This window comes from Eschrichtius robustus, chromosome 3 (assembly GCF_028021215.1).
Source record: "Eschrichtius robustus isolate mEscRob2 chromosome 3, mEscRob2.pri, whole genome shotgun sequence".
In the NCBI taxonomy this organism is placed as follows: Eukaryota; Metazoa; Chordata; class Mammalia; order Artiodactyla; family Eschrichtiidae; genus Eschrichtius; species Eschrichtius robustus.
In genome coordinates this window covers 41,140,618-41,164,971 of record NC_090826.1, presented here as the reverse complement: position 1 = coordinate 41,164,971, position 24,354 = coordinate 41,140,618, and the positions used below count along the sequence as shown (strand labels likewise).

Here is a 24,354-nt window from a genome sequence, read left to right as displayed (position 1 = left end):
GAAAGGTGATGACATTAAACAAGGTAACCCAGGAATCAAAATCATTTCCAATATTATAATAAAATGATAATACAAGTAAACAGAGTACAAACATAATAGAGACCAGAAGTGGTTAGCACTGTGGTACCACCTAGGGGGTGATAAATTCACCTTAATAGAGATACTGAATGAACAAAACAAGGAGGGATTTTTGGTTTTGTCTAAGTATAGAAATGTATGCATTCCTGTTTGAGAATTTCAGAGGCACTGAAGAAAACCTGTGGCTTCTTCCCTGTGCCTTATGAGTAGCCCATTTAATAAATAAAATGTGTATACACACCTGTTGCCCCACATGTCCTATGACCTCTGTAGCACCTCTGGGCAAGGGAAACATGGAGTGGGTAAATGTAGAGATTCACTCTCTTGTTGATTATGGTTTGGCCTAGGACTGGAGCCATCTAGGTAATCTATTCATTCTCCTTGACCTTTTCATCATCCTGGAGAACAGGAAGTCAATTTTGGGGTGTTCTTTTCAAAACATAGGTCTGAAACTTTCACACCTACACTTAAAACTCTTCAGTAGCCCCTTCGTGTTGTTTTCAGGAAAGGTTAAAACCCCTTAACATGGCCCATGCACCTTTTAATGCCATAGTCTCATCTCTTACCCTAGAATTAATGCTTTGTTCTAGCCACAGGAAAGAGCTTGTAATTCCACAAACCACTCAACCTTTGCTCTTGTTTTTCCATCCAATTGGAATGGCTCCCACACTTTCCTTCCTGCCTGGTCAGTCCTTATTCATCAGTGAAGATATAGCTTTCTTCCACTTGGCTGGCTACAGATGGTAACTCAGCATTTTATTTGTGTATGTGTGTGTGTGTGTGTGTGTGTGTGTGTGTGTGTGTGTGAGTGTCTGTGTTTTACATGTTTATTCCCTCTGCTAGGTAGTTTCTTAAGGGCAAAGGATGTTATTCATTTCTACAGTCTGAGCACATTGCAAATTAGGAGTCCTGTAAGTGTTTATTAAATGAAATGATTAAATGAATTTTCTTGAATGAATGAATGAAATTTAGAACAAACTTTCTGTAGGAAATGCTGTCAGATTGAGGAAAAGAGAGGCATTTTTTGTCTGTATGTTGGTGAATATGTATTCTGGATTGTAGGGAGAAGAAAGAGACTCCCTGAAAGATCTTATTTTTCTTCTGCTATGTTGCTAATGCCCTTGTTTGATGTGCTAAACTTCCCTTGATGAGAATGTTTTGCTCCATTTCCCTTCTACCTCTTTTGGCTGCTTTCTCACAAGCCTTCAGTGAGAGAGAAGAATCTTCTAATGTGCAATCTGTAAGCCATTTCTTTATTATGTCTATCAAACTGCAGTATCTGTGTGAAGATTTTGACAATTTCCAGTTGACAAGACACAGGTGCAGCTGAGTAACAAATTTTGCTGGTTCATTGTGAGCCCCAACAGCAGCTTATAATAGGTAAGGATTCATTTTTCACATAGTGATTATCTATATGCCAGACTTCATGGCTTTGATATATCAGGTCCAGGATTTCCTGGCACTTGACTGGCAACCTGTAGGTTCTTCATGGACAGGAAGCTTAACTTTATATATATATATATATATATATATAAAATGCACATGTGTATAGCTTTTATTGTTTCCTGACCACATCATCTTGGCAATTATAGTTAATCCTATCAAAAACTCTACCAGATAAGTCTGATTTTCCTCTTTGCAGATGAGGAAAACAAGTCTCAGAAAGATGATAAAACATGGTCAGAGTTGCAGAGAAAGAGGTGAGCTTGGAACTCCAACATTCCTTCTACAATGCTGGGAATCAGATTTGGCTCAGAGCAGGTAATATAAAAACAAAAATATGGCTCTGAAAGAAATTAGCTGATTGGTTGGAAAAACAGAGATCTAGATTTTATCCCTAACTCAGCCCCACATTACCTACATACCCTTTGATGTGTCATAACACCAAAGCAAATTTACCCTAAACTCTTGTGCAGTCCTGCCCAAGTCACACTTACTTGGTGACATGTCAACACATGACCAAACATGTAACTAGACATATGCCAAAGCAGCTTTCCCCCATTGTGTTATATACCTCTCTGACTGTCAAGTAGTTGTCTCAAAAGGGGTTACTGATATCACTCATAGGAAAACTACTTATGCCTAACTTAAAGAATCAAATTCATTTTTTAATTTAAGTATAATCATTAGTAGACTAAAACTAGGATGAATAATTTCCAAATTACTAAAGACAGAAGGAACAGCATAAGGAAGATTTTAAGCAATTGTCGTGAAATACAAGTTTTTTTTTTAATTGTAAAGGAGCATAAACAATATACATTGTGAAAGAAAATAACCAATAAAAGATTTTTAAAAGTCACTGAATGTGATGCCATATAAAAGTTAAAAGGAAATATTTACTAGAGATTTGAGATATATCATAAAACCACAATTATCAAAACAATGGCTGCCTGTCACTAAAATGAATACACAAATCAGTGAAATAGAAATGGAAGTCCAGAAATAAACCTAAGCATTTAAAATTTATTTTATGAAAAGGTGACATCTGAAATTAGAAAGGAAAGGGATGAATTAATCAATAAGATGTAGGAACCACTTGCTAACAATTTGGAAAAAATAAAAAATAGATAACCAATAAGAACCTACTGTATAGTTCAGGGAACTCTACTCAATGATCTGTGGTGACCTAAATGGGAAGGTAATCCCCAAAAGAGGGGATATATGTGTACGTATAGCTGATTCACTTTGCTGTACAGTAGAAACTAACACAACATTGTAAAGCAACTATACTCCAACAAAAATTATATTACACTGAAATGCCTAATGAAGTAAAATTATTTAAACTTCTGAAATTTAAAGTAGGGAAAATTTCAAATACATGTTAAATAATATAAAAATACTCAAGGATCCACCCCTAAGATGAAGCAGATGTTAACATTTGGTCATCCTTTAGATTCTGCTTTCTTTTCTTGATTTTGATAAATAGAACATTATAGGTACAGCTTTCCCTCTTACTTTTCTTTCTCCCAGAAGTAGCCACAGTCCTGAAATTAATGGGTATAATTCCCATTTATGATTTTATACCTCTGTTGTACATGTATGTATTACATTAAAATATGCTATATGCTTGCCTTATTAATGCTTATCTTTTCACTAAACATAGTTCTGGAGGTCTATCTGTGTTGATAAATGTAGCTCTGGTTCATCCATTTTAAGTGATAAGTATTATTCCATTGCAGTTATGAACCATAATTTATGCATTCTCATTCTGAGTTAAGTGGTATTAGTTGTTTGTTTTACTATTAAAAAGGAGTAGTACTACAATGAACATTGTTGTATATATCTCCTTGTGTAATGTATAAAAATTGTTTTAGGAAAACACATAGAAGTGGAATTGCTGGATCATAGATTATAAGCATCTTTATCTTTACTTTATTGTCAAGTTACCCTCAAAGAAGCTATTCTATTTTACATGCTCACCAGTGGTGTTAACAAAAAAATCACTGTTTCTTACATAATTTCCAACACTTGGTATTTTCAGATTTACTAATTTTTTTGCCAATATGAGGGTAAGAAATGTATTTCATTATTTTCTTAACTTATATTTCCTCCGTTAACAGTGGGGAGATCATGTTTTCATGTATTTGTAGGCCATTTGTTTCTTCTTCTGTTACTTGTCTAATTATATCCTTGGACTATTTTCTATTGGATAGTTGGTCTTTTAAATTTTTATTTATAAGAGTTCTTTATAGGTTTATGTATTAAACCTTTTCCATTATAAGCATTACACGCATGACTTCTTCAATCATTGTCTTGTTTTTTCATTTATTTATGGTATATTTTAACATAAAATATACCATATTTTTGTATAACAGTCAAATATATTTTGTCAGACAGTCAAATATATTTATTTTTTCCTCAGGGCTTATGCTTCTGGTGCTTTGTCTAAAAAGTCCTTACACATCCTGAGTCCATAAAATAATCTACTATATTTCAGTTTATACATATTTTTTCCTTAATGCATTTGGAATTTATTTGTGTATTTGGTATGAGGTAGGGATCTAACTTTATGTTTTTTCCATATGGATGACCCATTGATCCAATACCATTCATTGATTATTCAACTTTTCAATCTCATCTGTAATGTTACCTCTGATATATATTGAGTCTGTTCCTAGGCCCTCTGTTTTGATCCATTAAGTCTATCTCCATAGGTTTGTAGCAATGTTAAGTCACATTGTTTTCATGTCTATAACTTTGTAGTAAATCTTCTTATCTGATAAGGATGTCTTTGCTATTTTTTACCCTCTGTATTCCCATAGAATTAAAAAAAAAATTTATACAATTTTTAAAGGTTACAGTCCATCCTTGTAGCCTATCTTATACTCAGTACTTTATACCTCCCCTCTCACTCCCCCATCCCTACAATACCCCTCCCCTGCTCCCCACTGGTAGCCACTAGTTTGTTTTCTATATCTGTGAGACTGCTTCTTTTTTGTATTCACTAGTTTGCTGTATTTTTTAGATTCCACTTTTAAGTGATATTATACAGTATTTGTATTTCTCTGTCTGACTTATTTCACTTAGCATAATGCCTTCCAAGTCTATCCATGTTGCTGTGAATGGCAAAATTTCATTCTTTTATGGCTGAGTAGTATTCCATTGTGCGTGTGTGTGTGTGAGTGTGTGTGTGTGTGTGTGTGAGTATACATATGTATGCTGCTTCTTCTTTATCCATTCATCTGTTGATGGACACTTAGGTTGTGTGCATATCTTGGCAATTTTAAATAATACTGTTATGAACATTGGAGTGCATGTATCATTTTGAATTAGTGTTTGGGGTTTTTTTTTTCAAATATATACCAGGAGCAGAATTGCTGGGTCATACGGTAGTTCAGTTTTTAGAAACCTCCATACTGTTTTCCACAGTGGCTGCACCAATTTACATGCCCACCAACAGTGTACGACGGTTCCCTTTTCTCCATATCCTCGCCAACATTTGCTGTTTGTGTTCTTTTTGATGACAACCATTCTGACAGGTGTGAGGTGATATCTCTTTGTGGTTTTGATTTGTATATCCCTGATGATTAGTGATGGTTTTTCATTTTTTCATGTGCCTGTTAGCCATCTGCATTTCCTCTTTGGGAAAATGTCTGTTTAGTTCTTCTGCCTGTTTTTTAATCAGGTTGTTTGTTTTTTTGATGTTGAGTTGTATGAGCTGTATATATATGTTGGATATTAACCCCTTATTGGTCATATCATTTGCAAATATCTTCTCCCATTTTTTGCCCTCTGCACTCCCATATAAATTTTACAATCAACTTATCAATTTTAAACACACACACACACACACACACACACACACACACATACACATGCCCCACAGCCACATCTGCTGGGATTTTAGCCAATTACATTGATTAATAATGAATCTTCAATCTATGAATATAATAGATTAGTCTATTTAGTAAGCTTCTTTGATTTGCCTCAATATTTTAGAATTTTCTGTGTAGAGGTCTTGTATTTTTGTTGCAATAATGATTTTGTATCATATCTTATACTGATACTTTTGACACTATCATAATTGGTATCAACTTTTAAATTCTATTTCTAATTGTTCATGGCTAGTACATATACAGTTAATTTTTTAATATTGACTTTGTATCAATGAATTCTAATAATTAGTAGGTTCTTTGGGGGTATTCTGCATACATAATCATGTTGGCTATGTAGATAATAAAAGTTTAATTTTTCCTTTCCAACACTTCTCCTTTTATTGACTTTTACTGCCTTATTGCAGTGACTAAAAACTTCAGTACAAGGTTGAATAGGAGTGTCAGTAGCAGTCATTCTTTTCTTGTTCCCAAATTCAATGGAAATGCTTTAAAGTTTTCATGATTAAGTATGATGTTGCTGTTGGTTTCTTCAGTTTTTTTTCCTTCTGGTAGATGTCCTTTATAAGATTAAGGTCTTTTTATTTTCCTTGTGATTGATTTTATTTTATTTATTTTATTTATTTTTTTATTGAAGTAGAGTTGATTTACAATGTTGTGCCAATCTCTGCTGTACAGCACAGTGACTCAGTTATACACATAGAGACATGCTTTTTTTATATTCTTTTTCATTATGGCTTATTACAAGATGTTGAATATAGTTCCCTGTGCTATACATTAGGACCTTGTTGTTTATCCATTCTAAATGTAATAGTTTGCATCTACCAACCACAAACTCCCAGTCCATCCCTCCCCCTCTCCCCCTTGGCAACCACAAGTCTGATCTCTATGTCTGTGAATCTGTTTCTGTTTTATAGATATGTTCATCTGTGCCATATTTTAGATTCCACATATAAGTGATATCATATGGTGTTTGTCTTTCTCTTTATGACTGACTTTACTTAGTATGATAATCTCTAGTTGCATCCATGTTGCTGCAAATGGCATTATTTTGTTCTTTTTTATGAATGAGTAGTATTCCATTGTACATATGTACCACATCTTCTTTATCCGTTCATCTGTGGATGGACATTTAGGTTGTTTCCATGTTTTGGCTATTGTGAACATAGCCTATGTTCTGCTATGCCTAACAGAGCAAAACATAGCCTAACAGTACTGCTATGAACATAGGGGTGCATGTATCTTTTTGAATTATAGTTTTATCCGGGTATATTCCCAGGAGTGGGATTGATGGGTCATATGGTAATTCTAATTTTAGTTTTCTGAGGAACCTCCATACTGTTTTCCATAGTGGCTGTACCAACTTTTCTAAGAGTTGATTATTATTAAAGAGTGTTATATTTCATCAAATGCTTTATCTTCACATTTGAGAGAAACTTCTTTAATTTATAAATATGGTATATTATAAGGATTAATTTTAGAATTTTAATACAACCTTGCATTCCTAGAGTAAATTAACTGTGATTTAGTGCTCCCTGCCACTGGATTTAATTTGATAATTTTTTGTTTAGTTGTTTGGGAAGGAGATTTTCCTGAAACATCCCTTTCACATTTCATTATCAAGTTTATGTGCATCACATAACAAGTTGGAAAATGTTCCCTCACTTTCAGTTATCTGGAATAATTTATGTAAGATTGGTGTTTTGGTTTCCTTAAATGTTTGGAAGACTTCACCAGTGAAGCTGTCTGGGCCTGGCATTTTCTTTGTAAGTTTTTAATAGTATATTCAATTACCTTCATAAATTTAATAGAATAATCAGATTTTATGTGTCTTCTATCAGTTTTGATAAGGTATGTTTTTGTTTCTCTAGAATTTGCCATTTTCCTCTAATTTTTCAACTTCATTGGAAAATGTCTTTTTGCTATAATATGTTTTCTTGTCTTTTTAATGTTTGTGGTCGTGTTTCCTTTTCTTATTCCTGATATGAGTAAATTGTGCTCTTTCTATATTTTTCTTATTATCAGTCCACTGTTTTATAGGTTCATTGTGGAAATTCATATGTTCTTGAATCCCTAACCTTCTTGGAATCTCTATTTATCCTAAAGGTTTCTTCAGTTTCTCTTTCTTTTAATATGTAAATAATCATATCATCTGTGAATAACTTTTTTTATCCTCATATTTTTTACTAGCATTTCTAATTTTATTGCACTAGAACTTTCAGTATGATGTTGAATAAAAACAACAGTAGCGGCATCCTTATGGTTTCCTGACTTTAAAAGGAGGATTTCTCATATTTCACATTAAGTAGGATTGCTATAAATTTTGTATTTATTTATTTTTTTATACAGCAGATTCTTATTAGTCATCCATTTTATACACATCAGTGTATACATGTCAATCCCAATCTCCCAATTAATCACACCACCACCCCACCCCCTGCCGCTTTCCCCCCTTGGTGTCCATAAGTTTATTTTCTACATCTGTGTCTCATTTTCTGCCCTGCAAACCAGTTCATCTGTACCATTTATCTAGGTTCCATATATATGGGTTAATATACGATATTTGTTTTTCTCTTTCTGACTTACTTCACTCTGTATGACGGTCCCTAAGTCCATCCACATCTCTACAAATGACCCAATTTCATTCCTTTTTTATGGCTGAGTAATATTCCATTGTAATATATGTACCACATCTTCTTTATCAATTCGTCTGTCGATGGGCATTTAGGTTGCTTCCACGACCTGGCTCTTGTAAATAGTGCTGAAATGAACATTGGGGTGCAGGTGTCTTTTTTGAATTATGGTTTTCTCTGGGTATATGCCCAGTAGTGGGATTGCTGGGTCATATGGTAATTCTATATTCAGTTTTTTAAGGAACCTCCATACTGTTCTTCATACTGGCTGTATCAATTTATATTCCCACCAACAGTGCAAGAGGGTTCCCTTTTCTCCACACCCTCTCCAGCATTTGCTGTTTGTAGATTTTCTGATGATGCCCATTCTAACTGGTGTGAGGTGATACCTCATTGTAGTTTTGACTTGCATTTCTCTAATAATTAGTGATGTTGAGCAGCTTTTCATGTGCTTCTGGGCCATCTATATGTATTCTTTGGAGAAATGTCTATTTAGGTCTTCTACCCATTTTTGGATTGGGTTGTTCATTTTTTGGATATTGAGCTGCATGAGCTGTGTATATATTTTGGAGATTAGTCCTTTGTCCGTTGATTTGTTTGCAAATATTTTCTCCCATTCTGAGGGCTGTCTTTTCGTCTTGTTTATGGTTTCCTTTGCTGTGCAAAAGATTTTAAGTTTCATTGGGTCCCATTTGTTTATTTTTGTTTTTATTTCCATTACTCTAGGAGGCAGATCAAAAAAGATCTTGCTGTGATTTATGTCAAAGAGTGTTCTGCCTATGTTTTCCTCTAAGAGTTTTATAGTATCTGGTCTTACATTTAGGTCTGTAATCCATTTTGAGTTTATTTTTGTGTATGGTGTTAGGGAGTGCTCTAATTTCATTTTTTACATGTAGCTGTCCAGTTTTCCCAGCACCACTTATTGAAGAGACTGTCTTTTCTCCATTGTATATCCTTGCCTCCTTTGTCATAGATTAGTTGACCATAGGTGCGTGGGTTTATCTCTGGGGTTTCTATCTTGTTCCATCGATCTATATTTCTGTTTCTGTGCCAGTATCATATTGTCTTGATTACTGTAGCTTCATAGTATAGTATGAAGTCAGGGAGTCTGATTCCTCCAGCTCCGTTTTTTCCCTCAAGGCTGCTTTGGCTATTCAGGGTCTTTTGTGTCTCCATACAAATTTTAAGATTTTTTGTTCTAGTTCTGTTAAAAATGCCATTGGTAATTTGATAGGGATTGCATTGAATCTGTAGATTGCTTTGGGTAGTATGCTCATTTTCACAATATTGATTCTTCCAATCCAAGAACATGGTGTATCTCTCCATCTGTTGGTATCATCTCTAATTTCTTTCATCAGTGTCTTATAGTTTTCTGCATAAAGGTCTTTGGTCTCCCTAGGTAGGTTTGTTCCTAGGTATTTTATTCTTCTTGTTGCAGTGGTAAATTGGAGTGTTTCCTTAATTTCTCTTTCAGAGTTTTCATCATTAGTGTATAGGAATGCAAGAAATTTCTGTGCATTGGTTTTGTATCCTGTAACTTTACCAAATTCATTGATTAGCTCTAGTAGTTTTCTGGTGGCACCTTTAGGATTCTCTATGTATAGTAGCATGTCATCTGCAAACTGACAGTTTTACTTCTTCTTTTCGAATTTGTATTCCTTTTAATTCTTTTTCTTCTCTGATTGCCATGGCTAGAACTTCCAAAATTATGTTGAATAATAGTGGTGAGAGTGGACATCCTTTTCTTCTTCCTGATCTTAAAGGAAACGCTTTCAGTTTTTCACCATTGAAAATGATGTTGGCTGTGGGTTTGTCATATATGGCCTTTATTATGTTGAGGTAGGTTCCCTCTATGCCCACTTTCTGGAGAGTTTTTATCATAAATGGGTGTTGAATTTTGTCAAAAGCTTTTTCTGCATCTATTGAGATGATCATATGGTTTTTATTCTTCAGTTTGTTAATATGGTGTATCACATTGATTGATTTGCATATATTGAAAAATCCTGGCGTCCCTGGGATAAATCCCACTTGATCACAGTGTATGATCCTTTTAATGTGTTGTTGGATTCTGTTTGCTAGTATTTTGTTGAGGATTTTTGCATCTATATTCGTCAGTGATATTTGTCTGTAATTTTCTTTTTTTGTAGTATCTTTGTCTGGTTTTAGTATCAGGGCGATGGTGGCCTCATAGAATGAGTTTGGGAGTGTTCCTTCCTCTGCAATTTTTTGGAAGAGTTTGAGAAGGATGGGTGATAGATCTTCTCTAAATGTTTGATAGAATTCACCTGTGAGGCCATCTGGTCCTGGGATTTTGTTTGTTGGAAGATTTTTAATCACAGTTTCAATCTCATTACTTGTGATTGGCCTGTTAATATTTTCTATTTCTTCCTGGTTCAATCTTGGAAGGTTATACCTTTCTAAGAGTTTGTCCATTTCTTCCAGGTTGTCCATTTTATTGGCATAGAGTTGCTTGTAGTAGTCTCTTAGGATGCTTTGTATATCTGCGGTGTCTGTTGTAACTTCTCCTTTTTCATTTCTAATTTTATTGATTTGAGTGCTCTCCCTCTTTTTCTTGACAAGTCTGGCTAATGGTTTATCAATTTTGTTTATCTTCTCAAAGAACCAGCTTTTAGTTTTATTGATCTTTGCTTTTGTTTTCTTTGTTTCTATTTCATTTATTTCTGCTCTGATCTTTATGATTTCTTTCCTTCTACTAACTTTGGGTTTTGTTTGTTCTTCTTTCTCTAGTTCCTTTAGGTGTAAGGTTAGATTGTTTATTTGAGATTTTTCTTGTTTCTTGAGGTAGGCTTGTATTGCTATAAACTTCCCGCTTAGAATCGCTTTTGCTGCATCCCATAGGTTTTGGATCATCGTGTTTTCATTGTCATTCGTCTCTAGGTATTTTTTGATTTCCTCTTTGATTTCTTCAGTGATCTCTTGGTTATTTAGTAACGTATTATTTAGCCTCCATGTGTTTGTCTCTCCTACGTTTTTTTCCCTATAATTCATTTCTAATCTCATAGCGTTGTGGTCAGAAAAGATGCTTGATATGATTTCAGTTTTCTTAAATTTACTGGGGGTTGATTTGTGACCCAAGGTGTGATCTATCCTGGAAAATGTTCCAAGCACACTTGAGAAGAAAGTGTAATCTGCTGGTTTGGGATCGATTGTCCTGTAAATATCAATTAAATCTATCTGTTCTATTGTGTCATTTAAAGCTTGTGTTTCCTTATTAATTTTCTGTTTCAAAGATCTGTCCATTGGTGTAAGTGAGTTGTTACCGTCCCACACTATCATTGTGTTACTGTTGATTTCCTCTTTTATAGCTGTCAGCAGTTGCCTTATGTATTGAGGTGCTCCTATGTTGGGTGCATATATATTTATAATTATTATATCTTCTTCCTGGATTGATCCCTTGATCATTATGTAGTGTCCTTCCTTGTCTCTTGTAACATCCTTTAGTTTAAAGTCTATTTTATCTGATATAAGTAATGCTACTCCAGCTTTTGTGTGATTTCCATTTGCACAGAATATCTTTTTCCATCCCCTCACTTTCAGTCTGTATGTGTCCCTAGGTCTGAAGTGGGCCTCTTGTAGACAGCATATATATGGGTCTTTTTTTTGTATCCATTCAGCAAGCCTGTGTCTTTTGGTTGGAGCATTTAATCCATTCTCGTTTAAGATAATTATCAATATGTATGTTCCTATTACCATTTTCTCAATTGTTTTTGGTTTGTTTTTGTAGGTCCTTTTCTTCTCCTGTGTTTCCCACTTAGAGAAGTTCCTTTAGAGTTTGTTGTAGAGCTGGTTTGGTGGTGCTGAATTCTCTTAGCTTTTGCTTCTCTGTAAACCTTTTGACTTCTCCATCAAATCTTAATGAGATTCTTGACAGGTAGAGTAATCTTGGTTGTAGGTTCTTCCCTTTCATCACTTTAGGTATATCATGCCACTCCCTTCTGGTTTGTAGAGTTTCTGCTGAGAAATCAGCTGTTAACCTTAACGGAATTCCCTTGTATGTTATTTGTCGTTTTTCCCTTGCTGCTTTCAGTAATTTTTCTTTGTCTTTAAGTTTTGTCAGTTTGATTACTATGTGTCTCGGCATGTTTCTCTTTGTGTTTATCCTGTCTGGGACTCTCTATGCTTCCTGGACTTGGGTGGCTATTTCCTTTCGCATGTTAGGGAAGTTTTCAACTATAATCTCTTCAAATATTTTCTCAGGTCCTTTCTCTCTCTCTTCTCCTTCTGAGACCCCTATAATGCGAATGTTGTTGTTTTTAATGTTGCCCCAGAGGTCTCTTAGGCTGTCTTCATTTCTTTTCATTCTTTTTTCTTTATTCTGTTCCACAGCAGTGAATTCCACCCTTCTGTCTTCCAGGTCACTTATCCATTCTTCTGCCTCCGGTTTTCTGCTATTGATCCCTTCTAGTGGTTTTTTTTTTTTTTTTTTTTTCAGTTATTGTATTGTTCATCTCTGTTTGTTTGTTCTTTAATTCTTCTATGTCTTTGTTAAACATTTCTTGTATCTGCCCGATCTTTGCCTCCATTCTTTTCCCGAGGTCCTGGATCATCTTCACTATCATTATTCTGAATTCTTTTTCTGGAAGGTTGCCTATCTGCACTTCATTTAGTTTTTTTTTCTGGGGTTTTATCTTGTTCCTTCATCTGATACATAGCCCTCTGCCTTTTCATCTTGTCTATCTTTCTGTGAATGTGGCTTTTGTTCCACAGGCTGAGGATTGTAGTTCTTCTTGCTTCTCTGTAAATTTTTAATAGATATCTTGTATAAGATAAAGGAAGTTCTCTTCTATTTAGAGCTTGCAAACATTTTTTAAAAACATTTTTTGAATGGCTGTTGAATTTATTAGATAGTTTTACTATATCTATTTGTTGATAATTCAGTATTTATCACTTACTCTATTAATATGATAAGTTACATTATATCTCTTTTTAATGTGGAATAGTCCTTCCACTCCTAGGGTCCATCTTAATTTGTATTGCTATATTATTGTGTGTGTGTGCATGTGTGTGTGTTTGTTTGTATAAATTTACTGCTGGATTTGAATTGGTAATATTTTATTAAAATTTTTCATTCAATGTTTATAACTGACGTAGGGCTATATTTTTCCATTCTCCAGTTGTCCTTGCCTGTTTTTGCTTCAAATTTATAATTGCCTCATAAAATGAGTTGCATAGCTTTTTGTCTTTTTCTTTTATTTAACTTAACTTTAGTATTTATGAAAATAAAATACATTTATATTATTTTAAAGGTCAAATGCTACTGCAAATGCCAAAAATAAAATATCTCTTTACTTTTGCCACAGTTTTTGATTCCTGCTTCCTAAAGCAAGAATCAGCAAATCAGTTTCCACATCTGTAAAATGGAAATGTTAATCTTTTTATTATAATTATAAGAGAATATTTAAAAAATTTTAAGTGTATAAAATTTCTGGCACTTGACATTAATACCTCACACAATAAACATTTGTTCAATGAAATAATACATGAATTTTGATGCTTCTGTCTTCCACTGCCTCTGGCTAGAAAAGCCAGCCTATGCTTAACCTCTTGCAAGCTTTTCATTTTCTCTGACTATTCAGGCTGCCCTTGCCCTGAACATCATCCTCTCTCCTTTGGACTATTTCAGTGGTAATTTAATGTCTTTTAACCCCAGTTCTCTTTTCTTTCCCAATCTCTCCTCCCCACTTGTGACAAAGCTGTCTATTGAAACAAAGACCTGATCTCTTTTAACTATACTACCCTTCTGGAAGGGTTTTAGTCATCTAAAACATTCCACTCCCCCATTTTAAAGGTGAGAACCAGAGAGGGAAGGAGCTCACCCAAGTGTCTGTGCTCCTATAAATTGATACTGAGATTAGGGTTGAGCTCAGTACTCCTGGCCCCTAGCAGAAGATAACAAAGGGGGAGCAGACATATATCCTTTAGTTCTAATCAAAGGGGTGCTGAGCAGTTACAAATTTTTTAGTTTCAATTTTGCACTAAGTTGTTATCTTTAGTTTTGTTGAACTTCAAACACACTACTGTTACTGTAATGATAATATTATTCATTTCCATGGAAATTCTAGGTAAGCCTAGAAAGAGGGCACAATTAATAATGGTAACTAAAACTTATATAGCTTTCACTATGCACCAAGCATAGTTCCAAACACTGTACATTTATTAAATTATTTAGTTCTCATCAGTAATTCTAGGTACCATTATTATCCCAATTTTTCAGATGAGGAAACTGAGGCACAGAAAGATTTAGTAGCTTGGCAAAGTCACGCATTGAGAGTGGTAGAGTGGGATTAAAACTCAGGCTTCCAGGTTCTAGAGTCTGTGTTCTTAAGCTGGCAGAAAGTCATTGAATTTCTGTGAGCGCCATTTATCCTCACTATGTTGGCAGTTAGTCCATATTGTTTCCTATAACCCTGCTTATTACTTCCAGTCCTAATTATCAGGAAGTGGCAACTTGAATAGCATAGTCTTCTGATAAACTTTTCCCTCTTTCTTTTTCAGAGAGTCATTTTCAACATTGTTAACTTCAGCAAAACTAAAAGTCTTTATAGAGATGGGATGGCCCCTATGGTGAAATCTACCAGCAGACCAAAATGGTAAGTGACCCACAGAATGGAACCTCCTTCTGACTGGGGAATTTGACCCAGGGCTCAAGTTTATCTGCTGTATGGCTAGGGCTTAGTCTCACTGGCACTAAGAAGAGTTAGGTGAGTTTCTGGATGGCCATTATCTGGGCTCTAGGTACTGCTCTTTGAGAATGTTGGAATAGAAAACATGGTCCCATGTTTGGAGTCACTAGCATTCTATTATGCAGGAAGGTACAGTCTGTTATTTGATAAACTCCCTGTCCTGTTTGCCTTTTATCATGATATATTTGGAAGCATAATTAAAGTTGATTCCATTCCTTTCTTTTCTAACCTGGGCATACATATTGTACAGTAACCTAGGAGGACATCAGGAGCTACAGTTTAGAAGATATCCCTTGGTTTGCTTGTTTGTTGTGGTGTTTTGTATAGATGTTGTGTGGGTTTTTTGGATGTTAAAGTTCTGTTTGTCACATTGCTATAGTGTGGATGAGGACAGTTGTGTAGGATTACTTAATAATAGTAATGATGATGATGATGATAATGTTAATAATAACTACTGTCACTTACTGAGAGAGCCCTCTCTTTGGCAGATGTTTAATATTTGCTGTTACTAGTCTCACAAAATTTTTGCAAGGGAGATTTTAAATATCCCTATATTCAGATGAAGAAATTGAGGCTAGGATAGGTTAAGTACTTTCTCATGACCATAGATAGTAAGGGGAGGAGCCTGTGTTATTGTTATCCCACACTGACATTCAAACCAATTAATTTCTTCATCCATTCATTCATGTATTCATTCAACATTGATTGCACCAAAATGAGAGTCTTTAAAGACAGAAACCAAGTGTTATTCATCTGTCACACAGTAGATGTTAAATGAATGCTTTTGAATTGAACTGAATTCATGATGAGAATTTACATGTAAAGTGCCTGGCACTTGCTGAGTGCTCAATAAATGTCATCTATTATTGATAGTATTATGTAGAATACTATACAAATTCCAGGAATTGTTAATATTATTCTAGCTTTGATACCTGTTCAAATATTAATGACTAGTGAGAAGATCATCTCCAAGTACCTATATTTATAGAAAGCTAGCAATTCATAAATATTGAATTGTGCTTTTATGTAGAAAAGATACTTGGCAATTTTCTATAAATGCTGGGCTGAGAAGCTCAGGTTTGTAAAAGTGTAGGCATTTGATGATGATAGTCAAAACCCTTTATTAAAAGATAAAAATATCTTCCTGGGCCTGTTTTTTACTTTACTAAATCAAGTTAACTATACTGCTGTTCCTCAGTTTCCTTTTGACACTGGGATGTGAACAAGGGGTAGGCCTTTGCTTTGAGTCTCTGAATTCGGACTGACTGGATAATAACAGAGCACTTCTTTCTGTTAATAGGCATATGTATAGATAGATGCTTCAAACCTTGTCACCGAAGGATATCACTGTTGACCTGCTCACAAGGGCCTTAAAATAACATTGTACTTCTTTTACCAGGCTCTGTGTTGGGATCTTACATAACAGCAATAATCACCATTTGGTTTCCTCAAGTGTTCAGTTCTGGAGTCTTCTCTTTTTGTGTGCTTTTGAAAATCCTTTTGCCTTAATTATTTCATATTGTTTTGTTTTGTTTCTCATGGACTACCATTTGGGTCCTGTCTGTCAGGGTTCTTGACAAGCTTTTGAAATATTAATGAGTCCTTGTATTTATATTATAATGCCTTAGAATTAAGTTAGCATTCTTATCCAATGTTGGCAGGCTCTCAGCAGCCTCTGTTATCCAGTCACTGGACTTCTCTAACCGTCTAAAAAGAGTTTAAAGTTTCAGAACCAAGTTTGTTGTAGTTGAAGCCAATAAGACACAAGGTACCAGAGTAAATCAAGTTGTTGATATGTCTAATCGCCCCTGTTTTTTGCTTTACCATCCCCAGACTTTGGATGGAAAGCTTTTTATCTTCCTTCACACTCCCCTTTCCTCAAGCAAGACATTTGGATATTTATTTACTTGATAGGACTTTATTGAGCACCTGAATGTGCTATGCACTATAGATATTGGGCATATACAGCATGAATATGACAGAAAAGATCTGTTCCCAAAGAGAATTTTCATTTTAGAATTTTATTAACTGATCTCTGCAGGCCATAATTGTTACCCTTCTTTCTACTGGTTTGTTCTGAAGATCCTTTCTGTCCCTTTGGTGCTTTCTGCCTAGGACTTTCTTCCATTCCTTTGTTGATTCCCAGTATGAGAACCTATCTTCCAGTAATCATCATCCTAAATGTACCCAGGGTAACATAAGAAGTGATGTGACTGTTTAGCTCTCAGATTATTAGATTTTACTGGTCCTATGGAGTTCCACAATTTAGGATTCTAAACAATGTCCCGACTTGAGGCTGACAAATGCCATACAGATCTCATGTCTTCTCTAGTGTCTTCCTAATTCTAGTGTCCCCAATACCAGGGCAACCACCATAATAAAAGGAGAAGTAGTGGATACTTTTCTTGTCTATGGGCTTTACCTACTTTAATATTACAAATAGGCCTTGGAAACATTCTTACCTCATGACAAACATTAAAAGCCCTAAATTTCCTGGATGAAATATATACCAAATTGGGAAAATAAACGTTCTTCACATTTTCAAGGTGAAATAAACATTCTTCTTCACCTGTCATAGAGGGCTGTAACTGATTCCAAGCAAAGATGCCTTCAGGACTTAGCATGGGTCTGGTAATCAATTAGTTGTGGAAAGCAAATAAGCAAAAGAAGCAAATAAAAAGCCATTATGCAAATAAATATATGGCCACTCAAGGCTGTTCTGCCTTGAGGAGATAAAACTCAGCATACCTAGCAGCAAAGTGGCGAAGCTGAAAGATTCAGAAGTTTTCTGCCTATTTTAGTTCATTCTAATTCTGCTTACATATTAGACTTATAGGGATTGTTGGTTGTTGGGACTCTGTAGCATGAAGTTTTTTCAACCATAACTGATTAATATTTTTTAATATTGTCAAAGGCTGAAATTTCTATGTGCTAGACACTGTTGGAAACCAGCATTACAAAACAGCTGATATCTGTATCCTCGCCTATGCAGAAACTAAACCTAGGATATTTACACAGCTAGTAAGTGGTGGCATTAGCTAGAGACCTCAGGACTCCACCTTTACTGTTCCTCCCATATTCCATGCATGGAAAGGGTAGAGAAGGGGGAGCAAAGAAGCAGGGTGTAGCATGCAGCTGTGTGGCCTTTGGTAGATCTGAAATAACTTCTCTGATTGATTTGTCCATTGTAGTAGATTGAGGAGATTGGACTAAATCTAAGATGTAGCTTTCATGTAACACATTGTTATTGAGAATCTAACTTTGTGCTAGGTACTGGGGTGATAAATCTGAATAAGACCTGGATTATATCTTTAAAATTTTATTTTTGGGGGGTTTAAATGAAACAGAAGCATAAATAGGCACAATGTAAGGAGCATTGTACTAAAGACCTCTAGGGAGGTATATAAAATGTGCTGTGGATTAGAGATGAAGAAGAAAATGATATTATTAGGACTCGGGGAGAAAGGGAGAAGCTTCTGGGGCAGGTGGCATTTTAGTGAGATCTTGAGGAAATTGGACAAGAACAAAATTAAGGAAATGGCATTCCAAATGCAAGATATAACTTGATGAGCCATGATACCTCTTTTATGAGCCTCAGTTTCCTCACTGTAAAAAGTGCATAATAATACTTTCTTACAGAGTTGTTATGATAAATAAATGTGAAATAGATGTGTAAATACTTTTTAAAGTCTCAAGGATCTTATTAATTCAATAAATTTCTTTTCCTCTGTCTCACCCAAGACTGACTGAATGAGTGTTATTCCTTCTTTCCTTCCCTTTCTCCTTCCTTCCCACCCTTCCTTCCTTTATTCTTTTCTTCCTTCCTTAAGCTTGTCAATAAATGCTAAGCAGTTACAATGGACCAGGAATTATGTGAGGTATTGGAATAAAACAAGAGAATATGATTACTGTTCTCATAGAGCTCATAGTCTACAGGGCTAGACATTAAATATGTAACTTTTGATAAATGTGATAACTGTTAAAACAGGGGGGGATTCAGCATGCATGGAAACTATTCAGCATGCTATATAGCATTTAAGACTTAGACTGCTTCAAGGATAAGAGACCTTCCTTAGGGATGTTATTTATGCTGAGAGCTGCAAGATGAATAAAAGTAACATCACAGTGGGTGGAGGTATGTGTGAAGTGATAGAATGTGTTTGACGGCCAAGAGTTGAAATAGAACATTACATATTTGATGAACAAAGAAAGGCCAATGTGATTGGAGCATGAAATTCTAAGGAGAAAGTCTGGAGAGGTAGGTGTGAGTGAAACTGAGTGAGCCTTGTAAACCGAGATAAAGAGTTGGACTTGATTCTGAGGGCAATGTAAAGAAATTGAAGGGATTAACCAAGAGCAGGACCTGATTGGCATTTTAGAAAGATTAGTCTTGTTTCTGAATAGAGAATATCTTGGAGAGGAAGACAGTTGTTTAGAGATTTTTTGCAATACCTTAAGCCGATGATGGATTAGAGTGGTAACAGTAGTGATGAAAACAAGTGGATGGATTTGAGGGTTAACAGAGGTTGAATAAACTTGTCTGTGATTGACAAGCTGTGGCAGGTAAAAGAAAGTGGGGGTGGGGGGTTCCTGCATGACTCCCAAGTTTTCTGGAATAGGCAACAGAAGGGATGGTGGTGCCATTTACTGAAGATAGGGGCCATGGGACAAGAGACAATTTTGGCAGATTTGGTTGGATAGGGGATATGATGAGCTTAGCCTTGGAATCATTTAGCTAGAAGTGTCTGGGAGATATCTAAGCAGAGATGTCAAGTAGGCAATAGGGTATATTGATAAGCAACTCAAGACATGAATATGGAGGTGCAGATTTAGAAGTCATAAGCCTGTAGATGATAACCAGAACAATGGGAACAGATGTGATCCCCCAGGGAGGTCATATGGAGTGAAAAGAGATGATTAGGACAGGGCTCTGAGAAATCCCCATTTAAAGGTCAGGAAGAGGATGAGAAACACAAAAGAAGATGAGAGGGACCGGCCAGAGAGTAGGAAGAAAACCAAGAAACTGTGGTGTCATGAAACTGAAGAGACATAAAGAAGGAGTGGCTAACACTGCCAACTGCTACTGAGGGGTCAAAGATAATTAAAGGTTTTAAATGCTCAATGTCTGTAGTGACATGGAGGTTGTTAGAAGCTTTGGTGAGTGTACTTTTACTGATGTGGTGAGAGTTCAAGCCAGACTGTGTGGGTTGGGGGATGGAGAAAGTGTGAAGAAATGGAGACCATAATTATGGACAGTTCTTTCAAAAGTTTGGTTACAAAAATGGAGGAAAGAGATACAAGCCCATGAGATAGACAGCAAGTAAACAAACGGTTAAAATATTCTTTTGAATTAAGTGCAGTGATAGAGTTATGTACAAATAGCAATAGATCTATATTCTCTATTCTTAACATAATGATAATCTTTAGCCTTATTCTTGTCAAAAAATGTCTAAAATTTTGAAATTAATGATTTTCTTTTCCTGAAATAATGGTGCTTTACTCTATTGTTACAAAATAATATTTTTGAAAAATTATAAATTCATGAATTAATAATTTGTAAAACAAATAAGTAATATACTTAAAATTAAATTACATCCCCTTGCCCACCCCCCATATACCTATCCTCTTTCCCTGCTTTATTTTTCTATGTTGCACTTATTTCCATCTAACAAACTATAATGCATTATTTATTTTATTAGTGACCTCTCCCTCTATTAGAAAATAAACGCCATGAGAATAGCAATTTTTGTCATTTTAAAAATCACTTCTGGGCCTTCCCTGGTGGTCCAGTTGTTAAGATTCCATGCTCCCAATGCAGGGGGCCTGGATTTGATCCCTGGTCAAGGAACTAGGTCCCATATGCTGCAACTAAGAGCCTGCATGCCACAACTAAAGATCCCACACTCGGCAACTAAAGATCTGACATGCCACAACTAAGACCCGGCGCAGCCAAATAAATAAATAAATATAAAAAAAAAAAAAACCTTTAAAAAATTCACTTCTGTATCCCTAGCATCTAGAACTGTGCCTGACACATAGTAGGTACTCAATAAATGTTTGTTAAATAAATGAATTAATCCATTATCCCTGCACTAAACCTAACAATTACTTTTAATATTACATTTTCCTTTTTAGTTTATTTCCATGGAAACAATCAAATATATATACCCATTTGTATTCTGTCCTTTTCATTTAACATTATATCAAAGCAGTTTCTCATGTTTGATCCTCATGTTCATTATACCATTGTTGGAGAAGTTTTTACCGTCTTCAGTATCACAAATTACTGTGTCATGTTCCTATTGCTGGTCATTTAGACTGCCTGTATATTGTTTTTCTAAAGTAGATACTATTATATAGATTTACATTTATTAAATTATTTTTTAGAATCAGTTCCTAAGAGAGAGATTGCAGAGTTAATGATTATAAGCTCCTGATATGCGTGCTCTCAAAATATGTTATATCATATTAAAATGTTACTCTCGGTCTTTCACCCTATCAGTTTTACTGCAATCTGGACAGCATTAAGAATTGACATTGAAAAAAAAATGACTAATTTAGGAGCTGTAAAATGGTCCTTGTAGTTGTTTTGTTCTCATTTAAGTTTTATATTTTAAATCTATTAGCATTAGTGCAATGCCATAAAATCAAGTTTCCAAAAATAAATACATATCCATTAAAAAGAAAAGGCAAGACATTACAGACATCTGGTTCTGGGACAAGATGGAATAGATGCATTTCTCCCTATGTCTTTCACTAAGTACAGCTAAAACCATACACATTACTTATGGGAAAAACATAGATGACTCTGAAAGGTGAAGAGATGAGGGAAGAATGGCAAGGTTTCCCAGGACCTGACAAATGATATAGTGGTGAGAACCCTGGGTTTTATTGTTGCCTCATAAATACCAGAATGGTTGCTCAAGAAACCAGCAACCTGGAAATGCCCATGGGCACAGAGAAAAACCAAGCCTTCCCAAAAGCCTGTTCTGGCTAAACAAAGGACAGGAAAGGGGCAGCCTAGTAAGACAGAAAACTTTGAGAAAATAATTGCCTACTCTAGCCAAACACTGTGGAAAAAACCTGTAGCCCCATATTCTCCCTTAACAACAAAGGTTGAGTGGGGAGCCTAGGCTTCCATTTTTGCTCCAAACCCCCAACCAGTTCATATCAGAGAAAAGTACAGAACTGGGACTTTTATTCCAGCTAGTCAGTAATGAACCCCTCTCACCTATGATGTCAGACCACATGAGGAATCTGGATTTCCACCACCCAGTTGAGGATGAGATCAATAACAGAGTGCAGGGGAACAGAGAAAGAATAAATGAATGTGAGGATGGAACAATAGAAGTTACCCATTCTGAACAATACAGGAAAAAATAGACCAAGTAAAATGAACAGAGCCTCAGAGACCTATGTGACAATAAATCTAATATTCATGTCATTAGAATCAAAAGAAGAGAAGACAGTAGGACTGAAAAAGTGTTTTAAATGGAGGAAATCTTCTCAGATTTGAAAAAAATACATAAACCTACAGATTCGAGAGACTGAGTGAACCCCAAACAGGAAAAACTGAGGGAAATCTATGCCAAGAAACATCATAATCAAATTTCTGAAAACTAAGCACAAAGAAAGAATCTTGAAAGTGTTGAATAATAAGAGGAAATATGCCAGAGGGAAGCAACATAATGTTTCTCAAATGCTGAGAGAAAAGAATTGTCAACCCTGAGTTCTATATCTAGCAAAAATGTCTTTCAAGCATGAAGGGGAAATCAAGACATTCTAGATGAAAGAAAAACTAAGAATATTTGTCACCAGCAGACCTATTCTAAAAGAATGGGTAAAAGAAGTTCTTGAAACAGAGAAGAAATAATAAAGAAGGGTTCTTGGAATATCCAAAAGGAAGAAACAGAAAGAGTGAAAGTATGGGTAGATACAACAAAATTTCCTTTTTCTCTGTGTTCTCTAAATTATGTTTGGTGTCAAAGCAAAAATTATAACATTGTCCAATGTTTTCAATGTATGTGGAGGAAATACTGATCACAATTGTGTTATATGTGGAGAGGTAAAAGGACTTAAAAGGAGGAAGTGTTTCTACACTTTTCACTCAAGTTGGTAAATGTCAACACCAGTAGATTATGATGTTATGTATTCATATTATAATAGGATGGTGAAGGAGGTGGGGCGGGTGTAACATAAAGGGGTAGCATCTGGGAGATCTTTGTTGTGGTAACATAATTCTGTATCTTGATTGTGTTGATGATTACATGTGATAAAATGGTATAGAACTATACACACACATTGTAGGAATGTAAATTTCCTGATTTGATGCTGTACTATAATTATGAAAGATACAGCATTTGAGGGAAACTAAGTGAAGGGTATACAGGATCTCTCTGCACTAGTTTCACAAATCCATTAGAATCTATAATTACCTCAAAACAAAAAGTTAAATCCATATTACTTAACTCTATTCCCCCCACACAAAAAAAGCTCCCAAAGCATAAGAATAGTTTGAAGAATGTCAAAAAGTACAGAAAGATGTAAGGTTTCCAAGGGATTGAAAGAGGGGTGGGAGAAAACATGGGGAGGGGCCTTTTGAAGCCAGAGATGTGACAAAAGGAAAAACTCTAAAAAATTTAGCCTAGAATAGATAATGTAACCCAAGGAAATGTGGAAGTAGAAATAGGGTAGTGGGGTGAGAGTAACATGGACTTGAGTCTATATTCCACCTCTGGGGAGGGGGTGAGGACAAGATGGCAGAGTAGAAGGACCTGAGTTCACCTCCTCTCACAAATATACCAGAATCACAACTAACTGCTGAACAACCATTGACAGAAAAGGACTGGAACCTACCATAAAAGATATTCTACTTCCAAAGACAAAGAAGAAGCCACAGCAAGATGGTAAGAGGGGCACATTTGCAATACAATCAAATCCCACAACTGCCAGGTGGGTGACCCACAAACTGGAAAATGATTATGTCACAGATGTTCTCCTACAGGAGTGAGAGTTGCTTTTTTGTTTTTTATTTATTTTTTTTTAATAAAAAAAATTTTTTTGGCCACACTGCATGGTATGTGGGATCTTAGTTCCCCAACCAGGGATTGAAACTGTGTCCCCTGCATTGGAAGCATGGAGTCTTAACCACTTGACCACCACTGGAAATCCCAGGGTGAGAGTTTTGAGTCATATGCCTGGCTCCCCAGTCTCGAGTCTGGCATCAGGAGGAGGAGCCCCCAAAGCATTTGGCTTTGAAGGCCAGCAAGGCTTGATTGCAGGAATGCCATAGGACTGGGGGAAGCAGAAATACCACTCTTGGAGGATGCACACAAGGTCTCGTGCACACCTGGACCCAGGGGAAAAAGCAATGACTTCATAGGAGCCTGGGCCAGACCTGCTTGCTGGTCTTGGAGAGTCTCCTGGGGAGGCAGGGGGTGGCTGTGGCTCACTGCAGGGACGACACTGGTGCTAGAGGTACTGGGGAGTATTCACTGGTGTGAGCTGTCCTGGAGGCCGTCATTTTGATGCCAAGACTTGGCCCCACCCAACAGACCTTAGGCTCCAGTGCTGGGATGCCACAGGCCAAATAACCAACAAGGCAGG

General features: G+C 35.8%; 1 protein-coding gene across 1 annotated transcript in view; it reads left to right on the top strand.

Moving 5' to 3' along the window:
* Positions 1-24,354, top strand: part of AGBL4 (AGBL carboxypeptidase 4) — a 1,261,847-nt gene that overhangs the window by 511,367 nt on the left and 726,126 nt on the right. The window contains exon 3 of the mRNA XM_068537961.1: positions 14,561-14,655. Within this exon, the coding sequence (XP_068394062.1) occupies positions 14,561-14,655 (95 nt within the window). The remainder of the gene's footprint in view (positions 1-14,560; positions 14,656-24,354) is intronic.